This window comes from Eumetopias jubatus, unplaced genomic scaffold (genome assembly GCF_037043125.1).
Source record: "Eumetopias jubatus isolate StellerSeaLion01/CBP00866 unplaced genomic scaffold, mEumJub1_p1.0 scaffold_4, whole genome shotgun sequence".
NCBI lineage: Eukaryota > Metazoa > Chordata > Mammalia > Carnivora > Otariidae > Eumetopias > Eumetopias jubatus.
Genome location: NW_028274810.1, coordinates 66,247,975 through 66,262,824, shown reverse-complemented (window position 1 = coordinate 66,262,824; position 14,850 = coordinate 66,247,975). Strand labels below are relative to the sequence as shown.

At 37.6% G+C, this 14,850-nt stretch overlaps 1 protein-coding gene across 3 annotated transcripts in view; it reads right to left on the bottom strand.

The window, feature by feature from the left end:
- Positions 1 to 2,644: 2,644 nt before the first annotated feature.
- Positions 2,645 to 14,850, bottom strand: part of EPS15 (epidermal growth factor receptor pathway substrate 15) — a 140,127-nt gene continuing 127,921 nt past the window's right edge. For 2 of the 3 annotated variants that reach the window (XM_028106748.2, XM_028106750.1), the window contains 4 exons: positions 11,698 to 11,774; positions 9,322 to 9,484; positions 6,054 to 6,241; positions 2,645 to 4,223 (listed from right to left, as the gene is read on the bottom strand). In XM_028106748.2, the coding sequence (XP_027962549.1) occupies positions 4,077 to 4,223; positions 6,054 to 6,241; positions 9,322 to 9,484; positions 11,698 to 11,774 (575 nt within the window). In that variant the 3' untranslated portion in view covers positions 2,645 to 4,076. The remainder of the gene's footprint in view (positions 4,224 to 6,053; positions 6,242 to 9,321; positions 9,485 to 11,697; positions 11,775 to 14,850) is intronic. The other variant, XM_028106749.2, reaches the window with a different exon arrangement.

Below are 14,850 nucleotides of genomic sequence, written 5' to 3'. Positions count from 1 at the left end.
AGCCAACTTCCTCCTGGGCTCACAGGCATGAATATCACAGGGCCTCAGAAGCCTGGCCTCCTATAGGCCCAGAGCCCAGTCAAATCCCATTTGGAATTAAAGTCCCACCCAGCCTCTGAGCCCACAGCTAATACTTCCTCCAAGAAGCCCTCCTGGATCTCCCCAGTGGAGGAATCTCTCCTTTTTGGAGATTACATTTCTGTCTTCTTCACAGCGTTTAGCACTACATACTTTTTAATCCTTAGTTATCAATGACCAGTCTCATCTTCAGATTTCTATCTGAAAATACAGAGAATGTCTCACATCTGTGTCTTCCGTGGAGCCTGGCACCACTGCTACACTAGCAGGTGCCCAGAGCAGAGTACATGAAGGAGGAACTCATATTTTTAAAGTTTCCACTTCGCGGCAGGCACTTTACATACTTACCTTTACATACACTCTAACTGGAACAACTCTTGTGAGAATATTTGAGTCTGAAGTGAAGAAATGTTCCTAAGATAAAGTCAGGAACTGGGATTCAATCCCAGGTTTCTTAAACTTCAAGGTTTGTTTCCTGTTCTTCCTGTTCACTTTTTCCTTCATCTTCATCCTCATCACCATCGTTTGTCTAGAGCTATGTTAGGCATTATTCTAAACTTTTCAGATAATACCAGCTCATTTCATCCTCAGAACAATCTTATTAGGTATTTCCTTTTATAATTCCAATTTTTATAGTTGAGAAAATGAGGCAGAGGATTAAGTAATTTACTCAAGCTCACAAAGGCCAATTAAGTGGCAGAGTGAAGACTTAACCCAAGCAGTCACCCTCGAGTCTGTATCTTAACCCCAGCCCCAGTCTGCCTGCCAGGCAAGCTCTTAGAATGCACACGGCATTTACGAATCATTTTCCCAAAGCTTATCTTATTTTGAATCTCATAACAACCCCAAGGTAGAGAGGGTTTTATTCTTTCCCTTGCTCTGAAGCCAGACTCCTGAGTTAGAATCTGGGCTTCACCACCTGATAGCTGTATGTGACTTCAGGCAAGTTACTTAACCTCTCTCTGCTTCAATGTTCTCATCTGAAACAGGAATTATGTAAAATGGGGAAAAGAAAAGCACCCACCACAAGAGTTGTTATGAGGGCTAGATGAGTGAATTCAAACAAAACACAATAGTGCTGAATATGTGTGTGTCATGTGCACCTCCTATGTGAGTTTTATTCAGAATCAGTGAGGAATGAAGTGTTCTGTATCAAACTTTTTTTATAGTTTTTTTTTTTTTAAGATTTTATTTATTTGACACAGAGAGACATAGCGCGAGAGAGAACACAAGCAGGGAGAAGCAGGCTTCCCGAGGAGCAGGGAGCCTGACGTGGGGCTCGATCCCAGGATCCTGGGATTGTGACCTGAGCTGAAGGCAGACACTTAACGACTGAGCCACCCAGGCGCCCCATGTTCTGTATCAAACTTTTAAGGACTGACGTATGTATATTCTCTTTAACCATGGTTACACACTTTCCTAAAATGTAGTATTACCTTTTCTGTCTTCTCAAACACAGACATGACAGCCCTTAGTGAATATCTGCCATGTCACAGGAACGAAGACTTTATATCCATCATCTTTAATCCTCACAACAACCCTGTGAAGTAACTGTTATCTGAGCGGTTAAGAGCCGTACCCACAGTCACAGAGCAGATGGGAAGGCCAGAATTTAGATGCCTGTTCATAATACTCTGAGATCTGGGTTCTTTCTACAAGGCTAGGAACCTTCTCAGGAAGCTGAGATGAATCAGCATTTTCTTTGAGAACATCAGTTCTTGCTTAGAGCCCAGGTTTACTGTGTTTGATCTCTGTTGCCACTTAGGCCCAAAGGGCTGCCTTTAAGACCAGACATACAAGAGGCAGGCTGGTAGTGGAAGAGCAGGTCTCAGAGCTGAGGCACTTGGGCTGGAACCTGGCTTGGTCTCTACTAGGTGGGGGTCGAGTGGCGGGGGTGTCTTTGCTAAGTCATTTCCATCTCCAGTAAAATGGAATCACAAATGACGCTAAAACATTCATCCTCCACAAGTGAGCATGGAGAGAAAGAGCGATATATATATTTATATAATATATACATACTTTAATATTATATTGGTCCACTGAGTATACATATTTTAACAAAAGATAAGAATCTGTGTAATCCAGTTAAACATACATAAGATTAGGGTACACTTATTACATTGAAGGTTGGTGTTTATAAGTTACAGATATTTAATATTTTCCAGAGTGGTTTTTTAATTAAAAAAAAATATATTTTAAAAGCATTTCAAACATCTGTTCATTTTCCCAGTGCAAAAGAAGGTTATTCAAGTCAACTTACCTTTATCCTGAAGTATAAGGGGAAGGGGAAAAAAAACCCCGAAACGACTACCTATCACAGCTCCCAACACTACCTTCTCAATCAACTTTTTGCAGTATATCCACAGGCCACTGGATTAGTTTATCAAAATTAGAGCCTTATGATGATTCAGCCCTTGCTTCATATGTAGGACTTTTATGCTGAAATGTTTCAATTTATAAAAGTAGAAAAAAGTTAGCTGTGCAAGAATGTGGTGTAAGTTTGCTTTAAACTGCAGCAGTCCAATTGTGTGTGGAGAGAAAAAAAAAGCACCATTTCAAGATGAAATGAATTGGATATTTTGGAATTTATTCACAGACTAGGCAATAAGTTACTCTGATTAACACAGATCAATACCACCTTGACTTGGTGACCACAGAGACTTTTAATTATTTTGTAGGTGCATTTTTCTTTATCTTGGTATTTAATACATTACCTAAGTCAGTAACTGATGTTAAAAGAAAACTAAGGTTATTCCACAGTTTACAGCCTACATCACAGTCTATTTCAAATTCAGCTTGCCTGCTAGGTCAGTTTTACAGGAGATAGACTTTTAACACATGAAGAGCTTTGACAATTTGACAGGTCTCTTCTCTCTCAATTAAAAAAAAACAAGATTTTTTTTGCTAGCCTGCCAATTTTATAGGTAAAAACCAGGAAGAGAATAAACTATTTTAAAACACAAAGATGGACAAAAAGCAATAATATGATTTAATACACGTCACTTTTCCCATTTGTATTCGGTGAAAGTTTTTACATTTCAAGTAAGTGAGCCTTCATTAAAGAAAACAAAAAATATATGTACAAAAGTTTAAAGTACCTTCCAGTTCTCACATGCTAAAGTTTCTTCTGCAAAGTACAAAAATAAACCTACCATGGACTAAAGGGGACAGTGCCAGAGCAATGGCAGAACAACTGCTATGTTAGATTTTTGCTTACCTTACACTGATGGGTATAGTTAAGTGATACATTTTCTCCACTGTCTAGTACTTAAAATTATGGAGAGGTATCTGTTCATCTAAAATTCTTTAAATCCAGAGAAAATTTTTTAAAAATGTGTTTCACATATGAGGCTTTAACATTTTTATTTAGGAAAAGATTGAGTCTGAAGCTATAATGGTTCAACCTTAAAGCATCCCTTTTTCAATAGTGGAGTCAATTTATGCAAAGTATGTTTCTTATAAAAACAAATTGAACAGTATTTTAATTATAAGGAAATACAAACATATGCTTTAAACTAGCCAATTTGCACTATCATAAAAGAAATAGGATGTTCTTTCCCTTCCCCTCCCTCAACTATTCAAATCAAAGAATACTGCAAACTTTAAGAAACCCACTGGCTATCATCAGAGTAACTATAGAACAAAGGTAGCACAGGGATGAAACTATTTCTCTATATTCCAGAAGGCAGAAGCTTGGGTACTCTAGCTTTACAAGTAAAAGGAGCACAGGCAGGCAGAAGCTCACAGTAAATACACATCAGAACAGGAGCACAGGTGATGTTGTCTGACTGGGTTACTGCTTTGACGGGGGCGGGGGAGGGGGGCCGGAAGACAAATCTGAAATGGAGTAAGAAACAAAAACAAACTTTTGTCACATTTATAGGAATCTCAAACCTTTTGTATTCCCATGCTCATAGGTAGTTTTGATACACACTGTAAAGAGCTTCAGTATTCAGGAAGAAGAATATTGTATGGTTGACAAAGGACAGGAGAATTCTTCATGCTTCTGATATCTCAGATTTGCTGAGTGCAATAGCCAGTTCTAAGTCTTCCTGCTCTTGCTGATTTAGTCGGGCAAGCCTCTGCTCTTCCTCTCTCTCACTTTCCCTCTTGGCCCATTCAATCATATCTTCTTCAGAGGGATACTGTCATTTAAAAGATGGATGAACAAATACGTAAGTTAATGAGTAAAACAAAAAGAAAGGAAGGAAAATAATTGTTACAAAGAACATTCACTACTTGTTTCACCTACAGGACTCTGGGAATAGTCTTATCCGTTACTTGTTAATTTTTTTTCCCTGAAAACACATTTAGTTTTACCAGTTATTAAATGTGGTTTAATTTTAAAAATTATTGTAGTCTACTGATAGAAAGTCTATAAAACTGGGGCGCCTGGGTGGCTCAGTCGGTTAAGCGTCTGCCTTTGGCTCAGGTCATGGTCCCAGGGTCCTGGGATTGAGCCCCACATCGGGCTCCCCGCTCTGCGGGAAGCCTGCTTCTCTCTCTCTCACTTCCCACTGCTTGTGTTCCCTCTCTCGCTGTGTCTCTCTCTGTCAAGTAAATAAATAAAATCTTTAAAAAAAGAAAAAATAGTCTATAAAACTAAACATTAAATCACTTTTAGAAAGTAGAAATGCTTAAGGTGAATTAGGATATTTACCAACGGGAGGGTTAGCCTTTTAATCTAATGTAACATTTATTACTTCAACTTCAGGGAGCATCCTTACATGATCAATCACTTCAACTTAATCCCACTGGTGATTTCCTACCTTATCCTTGCTCTCGGGTACAGAAAAACTATGTAGCAAAGAATATGCTGATTTTGCTATACATGAAACAAGAAGTACTGGGTATAATAAACAAGATGTGGACCAAATTATTTTTTAATGCATTATAAAGATTTTTGCAGGCACTGAGAACTTTTTGACTTGATCTAAATAAAACCATATACTTAACATCAATAAAACCATAAACCTTAATGTTACATCAGGGAAATATTTTTGTCTAACTAAAACAGCAATGTTGAGAGACACTAAATAAAAAAATTTTACTTGGTTTGAAGTCCTGTCATATAGAGGAATACCACAACGGGATGAAATGAAAAAATTTATTTTAGTCAGCTCTGGGAGAATGCAGGGTAAATATGGAAGGTTAGTAAATTAGAACCGTCCAAATAATTAAAGACTGTTTAGCTCTTTTTTAAAAAAGTATTTTATTTATTTATTTGACAGAGAGAGACATAGCGAGAGCAGGAACACAAACAGGGGGAGTGGGAGAGGGAGAAGCAGGCTTCCCACCAAGCAGGGAGCCCGATGCAGGGCTCGATCCCAGGACCCTGGGATCATGACCTGAGCCAAAGGCAGACGCTTAACCGACTGAGCCACCCAGGTGCCCCAAGACTATTTAGCTCTTGCCAACTGTATTTACTTCATAAAATCGACATTTACATTTTAAAAACGCTACTATATAAAAACCAGAGTTTTGCTTTCTATTCAAAGATCCCTGGCTTTATCCCCTCATATAATAGTTACCGACAGGTCTCCAGAAATCATCAAAACTTTATACACAAACAAACATACACAATTACAAATACACAAGCTCATTATTGCCATTATTCATCCAGTGGGCAGACAAATGACTCTCTAATGGCCCATCATCCATAACAATTTGCAAAATAGTAACTGTCAAGATTTTATTCATATTGTTTACTAAGAATAAGAGAAGGGTTTGCAAAACAACTGGTATAGACATCACAAGGACTAAGACTACTAAAATCGTTTGTGCAATGGAACAATGTCAGAAGCATCAAAACAGAAACAAATTCTGGTTGGGGAGGAATCTAGATAATTTTTAGTAAGTTGGTAAATTTAGTTGAAAATGATGCAAATTTGGCAGACTCCAAAGTAATCACTGAAAACTCTTTAAACTGTAAATGGAAAGATTTTTCCCCCAAACAGCCCATTCACAGTACTTACAGCACTGAAGTTAGCAAAATTGCTTGGGTCAGCCTCTTTATTGGTAGTGGTAGTAGTAGTAGAAGTGAATGAATCGCAAAACATATCAGGATCTTTTTCTTTGGGGCTATCATTATCTGGGAAAGGCTGAAATGGATCATTCAGTTTAAAAGGATCAGAAGAATCCAATTTGTTGATGGGTCTTTTCCCTGGATCAAAATCATTACAATTAACCAGCAAATAGGGCAAACAAACGCACAAGAACATGAACACAGACAGCACTAAAGAACTGGGGTTGGGGGAATGGAGGTAAGTGCCTAAAATATACATTCTTAGTATGGTCTTAAATGACTACATCAATAGTCTGTCCTCAAAATTTTCACACACAATCTCTCAAATACATTCCAGCTCTATGTAGCTAAATGAAAAAATAGCAAAGGGGAAGGGAATGGGCCAGGAATCATATTTTTGCCCAGAGTGTAAACCTTGTCTTCCCCAAAGCAGTATGTTCCCAAAGAGAGGGAGAGGGTGAAACAGGATGAGGGTGACAAAAATAAAGACAGAAATGGCCTCTGCTGTTGTAACCTCAGCCTGACACAGCTGTCCACCACTGGCACACTAAGGGCAAATGACCTTTAAAAAATGACCATATTCTTCTGATTTTTGTCTCTAGATCTATATATAACACCTGGGAACACGATTAAGAATTACCTTGAAAAACCTCACACACTTTTGCCATCTACAATATTTCTAATTGAAGAATAAAGAGAATGTTTTGAAGTCTGGGATATAAATCTTTGTGGTTGTGGATAAACTCATATTTGACCAAACAACAGTGTACCCTTGCTGAACTCATCACCATTCTCAAGTTCTCCAATTTTAAAGTCTTAACTTAGTACTTTTGAAAGAAAATGATAAATATACGTGTTAAAATATTTTCAAATATGCACTTTTCCTAAATTGTGTTAAACTGGTAATAGCAATTATAACAGTCTTTCCATGAGCGTAGCAGCTTATAAAAGATGTTCATATCTCATTAGATCCTTCCAACATTCCTGGGAAGGTAGGCAAATTAGAGTTACTGCCACCATCTAACAGCTCAGACAGCTGAGGCCCAAACATATGAAATTACACACTCAAAATCAAAGAGCGAGTCTGAGGACATCCAGAATTAACACCCAGATCTTTAAGCTCCCAGTCCAGTACTCTCTCCAACAAACCATCCTTTTTTCCTTAACACTTCTATAGTGATATATACTCACTTTGCTGAAGACCCTTAGATTTACTTAACATACTAGTATATTATTTTACTTAGGATTTTAAAAATAACTTTGCTATTGGCATCATACACGTATAAAACTTAAAATTGACTCATTTTTTATTTAAAAAAAATTAATTCCAGTATAGTTAACATACAGTGTTATATTGGTTCCAGATATACAATACAGTGATTCAACAATTCTGTACATTACTCAGTGCTCATCATGGTAAGTGTACTCTTAATCCCCTTCACCTATTTCACCCACCCCCCCACTCACCACCCTTCTTCTAGCCACCAGTTTGTTTTCTATAGTTAAAAGTCTACTTTTTGGTTTGGTTTGTCTCTTTTTTTCTTTATCCATTTGTTTTGTTGCTTAAATCCCACATATGAGTGAAATCATACAGTATTCATCTTTCTTTGACTTATTTCACTTAGCATTATACTCTCTAGATCCATCCATGTTATTGTAAATGGCAAGATCTCACTCTTTTTATGGCTGAGTGATATTCCATTCCACACACACACACCATTCATCTATTGATGGACACTTACTTGGGATGCTTCCATAATTTGGCTACTGTAAATAATGCTGCTATAAACATCAGGTACATGTATCCCTTTGAATCAGTATTTTTGTATTCTTTGGGTAAATACCCAGTAGTGAGACTGCTAGATCCTAGGACAGTTCTATTTTTAACTTTCTGAGGAAACTCCATACTGTTTTCCAGACTGGCCACATTAGTATGAATTCCCACCACCAGAGTATGAAGGTTCCCATTTTCCTATAACCTCACCAACACTTGTTATTTCTTGTGTTTTTAATTTTAGCCATTCTGACAGTTGTGAGGTGATATCTCATTGTAGTTTTGATTTGCATTTCCCTGATGGTAAGTAATGTTGAGCATCTTTTCATGTGTCTGTTGGCCATTTGTATGCTTTTTTGGAGAAATGTCTGTTCATGTCTTTTTTTTTTTTTTTGTGCTATGGTGAACACTGTGAATTGTGTAAAACTGATGAATCATAGATCTTCTGCCCATTTTTTAGTTAGATTGTTTGTTGGCTCATTTGTTTTTTAATATATTCTGACAACCTTAGCCTCTGGCAATATATGATATAGGCTACTTACCTTAAGAGACAGAAGTCACTTAATTTGTTTACCTTATTTTTCAACAGATAATTGAGTACACTTTAAGTCAAAAAAGAGAAAAATTATCTGCCCAAGAATTACCACAGGGAGGTGATTATGAAAGGCAAGCATAAAAATCTGTAACTACTGTGGCTAAAAATTTACCAAGGAATGATACATGACTATTAAAATAACCATGTATCAGATGTATCTTCTCACAGAACAGCCTAGCAGCACTACACCTACTCAGGGGATTGCCCTGTTAGCCACTTCTCGTGAACTTACTATCTTTGTTAAAAACAAAACACTAAAAAGCATTAAGAATGTGTTCCTGGACAAAAAAATTACTTTTATAAAATAAAGGAGTCTCTTATTAGGTAAATAAAATATTATTTTCCTTCAAGAAAAACAATACTTTCTTTTAAATTGCTATGTTGCTGAATTCTGGATACCAAAAAGGCCATATATTTTCACATTAAAAGATTTAAGGAAGACTTCACATTGGTCAGGAAAAGAACGGGACTTCAAATTAACCTTTTTTACAGAAATTAATTTAAAGCACCAAAATGAAGGAAACTGTTGTGCAAATGGTAATCAATGAGTTTCCAGAAAGCAAGCCATTTCACTGATACTGTTTTTTCATTTACTGCCCTCTCTAAAATGATTTAAAAAGAAATGAGCTCTCGCCAGAAAAGGGGTTCACGTTACACATGCTGGCCTTTTAGGCACATGTCTGTCATTCTGTACTGAGGTGAGAACAGATGACAGTAGCAGGCTTCTGCCATGGTTTTTGACTTGTTTTGTTGAAAGCCCTTTATTTAAGTCTATAAGGCTCACACCAGTATTTTTCAGAAAGAGAAAAAGCATCTCAGTTGATTTAGGAAAGATACCAACTCTCATACCAGGTGGTGGTGGGCAGGGTCTTGTTGGAGTTCCAATCTTTGGTGGCAGTGCTGGGGGTACATCTTCACTTTTGACCGATGTTTCCTCAAGCACATTTTTTTTAATGACCACATTGTTGACAGAGCTCGATGTGGCTGAACTAAAAGGATCTTCGTTGTTGACCTTTGTTTGAAAAGAAATGTGTATATATGGTTATATAAATTATACCAACCAAAATATATATATGGTCAATAATGATCTTCAGTATTATGCAGCTTTATTTATTTCAATTCTGAGAGCACTGACATGTTAACCTTTGCATTTGAAGCCAAAAGGGATAAGTATTTTAAAAAACTGTTCTATATGAGTAGTGATTATAACATCATTACTTACTAAAGCAACAGATCATACCAAAACAAGCCAACTCTGGATTAAAAGTTTTTCAAGCTTCAGGCAGTACAAAACCACCTGAGGTCCACTTTAAAGGGACTATATGTTTTTCCTCAAATGAGTATCTGATCCAAATGATAATCAAAGAAAAAAAGATACTGATTCCACACTTCCCAATGCACTTAAATATAGGAAAAATTTAATACTAATGACAAAGAAAATGGCATCTTGAAAAACATTAAAGACAAGGTGAAAGTCAATTTTTAAAAGCAAAATAATCCCATGGAATAAGTCTTTTTTAAAAATTTTATTTATTTTTTTAAAGATTTTATTTATCTGACAGAGAGATAGAGAGAGAGGACACAAGCAGGGAGAACAGCAGACAGAGGGAGAGAGAGAAGCAGGCTCCCCACTGAGCAGGGAGCCTAACACGGGACTCAGTAACAAGACCCTGGGATCATGACCCCAGCCGAAGGCAGACGCCTAAGCAACTGAGCCACCCAGGTGCCCCTAGAATAACAAGTCTTAATGTGGGTCTGAAGACTCTGCCTTTCTAATAATGAAAAATTCACTTTTCTATAATGAATCAGACATTGTGATTTTATTTATTTATTTTTAAAGATTTTATTTATTTTTTAAGATTTTATTTATTTGACAGAGAGAGAGAGAAAGAGCACAAGTAGGCAGAGTGGCAGGCAGAGGGAGAGGGAGAAGCAGGCTCTCTGCTGAGCAGGAAGCCGGACATGGGGCTTGATCCCAGGACGCCAGGATCATAACCTGAGCTGAAGGCAGCTGCTTAACCTACTGAGCCATCCAGGCGCCCCAGACATTGTGACTTTAGATCTCTTTCGGCCAGTGTTTCTCTACAGTACTACTTACATTATGGGCTGGATGTAATCCTGTGTTGTGGGGAGCTGGATACTGTGTTGTAGGATGTTTAATAGCACCCCTGGTTTCTATATACTAGATATGAATAGTCCCCCTTCCCAGTTGTGACAACCAAAAGTCTTTATTTATTTATTTATTTATTTATTTAAAGATTTTATTTATTGATTCATGAGAGACAGAGAGAGAGAGAGAGAGAAGCAGAGGGAGGAGCAGGCTCCCAAGGAGCAGGGAGCCCAATGCGGAACTCGATCTCAGGACCCTGGGATCATGACCCGAGCCGAAGGCAGACGCTTAAACATCTGAGCCACCCAGGCGCCCCAAAAATGTCTTTAGACAATGCCAAATAATTGAGGGTGAGGGTGGAGGGAAAATAACATCCAGCTGAGAACCGATGATATAGACAATTTCACATATACTCTAATTTTACTCTTTTGGCCTGAATCAATCCTACAGCTACACTGGAAAATAGATAGTGGACATATAGTGGAATACACATATGACTATGTGTATTCATTATCTTAATACTAACCCTAACTGGGGCGCCTGGGTGGCTCAGTGGGTTAAGCATCTGCCTTCGGCTCAGGTCATGATCCTGGAGTCCTGGGATCGAGCCCTGCATCGCGCTCCCTGCTCTGTGGAAAGCCTGCTTCTCCCTCTCCCACTCCCCCTGCTTGTGTTCCCTCTCTCTCTGTGTCTCTGTCAAATAAATAAATAAAATCTTAAAAAAAAATACTAACCCTAAGAGCCTCAGAACATAAAATGAAGTAATCAATGCAGAGAAGATGGCATGAATGCCCAAATTTTACATCTATTGACCCAAACAGTCAACAGGGGATAAATTAGTTCAACTGGAAGAAATATATTTAAAGAGGCAGAAGACTCTTAACATGAAGTTGTTGAGCTAACCTGTCAGTAGAAAATTATAATTACCTGTACCATCACCATAGTCCTTATGTATAGAAATATGTCTACTTGAATTACATCTATCATTTCTATCTGAAATCAACATTGAAATCAAGTTGAGATGTCTGTGACAGGGTTACATAATTGGAAGGAAGGATTGCTCCATTGGTGGAAACACAGTATATTTCACCTTCCCACTAATCACTGCAGATTACCTTTGACAATGTGCTGAAGTCAGCAAATCCATCTTCAAATGATTCACTTCCAAAAACAGAAGCAAAGGGATCTGTGGCTAAAATTAATAAAGAAAATCAATCCAATAGGCATCAAAATTTCATGTCCTTTTTTGGTTGGTAACATTTAGACAGATGAAAAAGATCTAATCCTAAATATCAGTTCCTGAATTTATGACTTAAATCCAGTGAACAAATTGATACCTACCCACCCCCCCCGACATACACACAATACACTCTTTTGTATAAATCAACTGATGAATTATTTCAGATGAAAAACAAGAAAACTAACTCTAGGTTTAAGGCTTTGGAATACATGTCAAATAATATAGTTCCCATGCACTGAAACTATTTTTAATAAAGCTATCAGGAAGTAAGAGAAGGTAGATTCCATTAATTCCACATTTCACACTTATCCTTCAGGATGCGTTTTAAATGTCACCTCATCCACTAAGCCTGGGAAAACCTCTAATTCCCACAGCAGGCAGTGATTTCTTTCTTCTTTGTGGCACTGACTGCATTCTAGTTTGTACTATGGTTATCTGTGATTGATATATCACCATTATTAGATTGAAAAGTCCTTAAAAACAGTGAATAAGGCTTATCCAAGAAGAACGGTCAAAAACATTTCTTGAATATCAGATCTAAGAAAGTAAGAAAATACAGTTCCTACCCCCCAAATCTCACAGTCTAATGAGATACATGTAAAAAACAATAATAAAACAATCTTAAATGAGCTATTAGAGAGGTATGAAAATGCCATAGTAGGAGTCATTAACTGGGAGGATCAGAAAAAGTATCAAAGAAACTATTACATTTGAGCTAGGTGTTTTACATAAGGAATAGATCGAGGTGGGAAAGATAAAGACATTCCAGGCAGAGGGAACAGTATCTGCAAAAGTAATTATTTAACCTGCTCCCAGGCATGAGAAGTATCTGTTCCATCACACTGCACTTACCAAATGGATTAACATTTTTGGCTGGAATGAACGGATCTACTTTGAGATAGGTTTCACCTATTCAGGCATAAAGGCTACCAATAAAGCCAAAGAATGTTTATAGGAATTGTTACTTGATATAGGAAAATAGAAAGAAACAAAGGAAGGAAGGGAAAGAGAATTGCAAGAGACAGGTTAAGAAAGAGCAAAGAGGCACTGAAAATTTTTCCTTGTTCTCCCTCAAATCGTCATCTTTACATCAAATCAGTCTTAAAACAAGTGTGCCCACATACCCATTTAAATGTGTAAATTGTGCCTTCACCTCTAAAAATCAGTACACCATGGACATAAACTGAAGAGGAGCAAGAAGGTATATGTTACTTTTGCTTGCTTTGTCATCAAGACAGTCATGAGGCAGAGGAAGCAGGTAAAGAGAGTGGGAAGAAGCATAAAGAAAATTAGCCCTTTAGAAATAGACCAACAACTCTGAGCCTGAAGAGGATGTTGAAAGTCCAGAGTTACAAGAAATTCTACAGCGTTAGCCATAAAAGATGCTTTTTTATAACTACATATCTAAGTCCCACAGCCTGGGCCCAGCCTGGTCATGGGTGTTGTTTTAGGCTTTCCTTTCTTTCTCCTTCCTCTGTGCCTTGTGATTCCTGATGCCACAAGCAGCTGAGGCACAACCAGGGTGCAGATGCCCTCCTGACTGGTAGAAAGGTGATGAGGGAAAAGAAGTTGCCTCCTTTCACTGGAGGGAAATAAAAGATCTGCTTCATGCTTTTTCTCTGCCACAGCCTTTACAAGAAGTTATAACGCTCATGGCAACGGTGTTGAGTTAGGTCAAGTTTGACTGAAATGTTGTTAAGTATACACTGTGAAAGACATTAATAAAATACATGACATTTGTATATAAAGATATGCTACTTATAGTTTTACTACAGTTTTTCTACACTTTCTTCATCAGAAAAAAACGACCTATTCGGCATTGGTCCAAACACTGGGGAATGTGTCCTGGAAGAATGACAAAGGACTTTTGCCTAAATTGGGGAATTAAGACTTTGGCAACCACCTCCTCAGATATTGATCATGACTGATATGAAGTAGAGGCCTGTCCAGAGACTGGAAGGACTCACTGGGTATGAACTTTTCCAGACCATGTGCTGAGGATTCCCAGAAATATTCGGAGACGAATCAGTAGGTGGCTTTCTTCCTCTTGATCACACAGGAGCTAAAGACCATCAGAATGAGGCTTTAAATGCAAATGTGATCTCACTGGCACCCTCTCCTCCCCAAGAATAAAGGCGATGAACACTTCGGAAAATTACATAAAAGCGTAATTTAAAAAATCATCTATAATTTCATTATCAGAAATAACTCATCAATTATTTTAGCATGCTTCTAACAGCTTTTTTTCCTGGTATTTTTTTCCTTTAAAGCTACATTTTAGGTGTATCATTTTTAATCCCCTTATCCCAATTTAATTCATAGCATTCATCAGTACTTGACATATTACATATTTGTTTATTGCCTATCTTTCCCATATAAACCCTATGAAGACGAGAACTTCGCTTTGTTCACTACTGTATCTTCAAGGCCTAGAAAAAGGTCTGATAAATAGAAGATGCTCATATTCACTGAAAATACTGAGAGAAAAGGGGGACAGAAACTGTCTACTTATTAAGGATCTTCCAAACAGATACCATAATAGTTCTTAGCATAACCAGCTGACCAACAAGGAATAAGGGAAACCAGTTTTAAGGCTCACAGATAATAACCAAGAACAGGTATCTAACCAGGGAATCCTGGGAAAAGGAAGAAATTTTTTTTTCCATGACCCATGCACAAGTCATCAGATAATCAAGTTCAAACTCAGAAAACCTTTAAGAGATACTCATGAATAATCTGCGGTGTTGGTCATTAATACAGAATCCATTTTCTCAAGCTGGTCTCCAAATCATTCACTCACTCACTCACTGACCCACTCATCCACTCACATTTACTAAGCATCAAGGCTAGGTACTAGGGATTTAGAGGAGAATAAGACACAACACCCACCTTCAAGGAACTCATGGTTTGAGTGATACATATGTATACAACTGCTACACAGTAAGTATTAAAGTTCAAAGAGAGTAAAGGAAAAGCAACAGCTAGATTTATGTGAAAGAGGACAAGAAGACTTTCCAAAAAGGGTTTT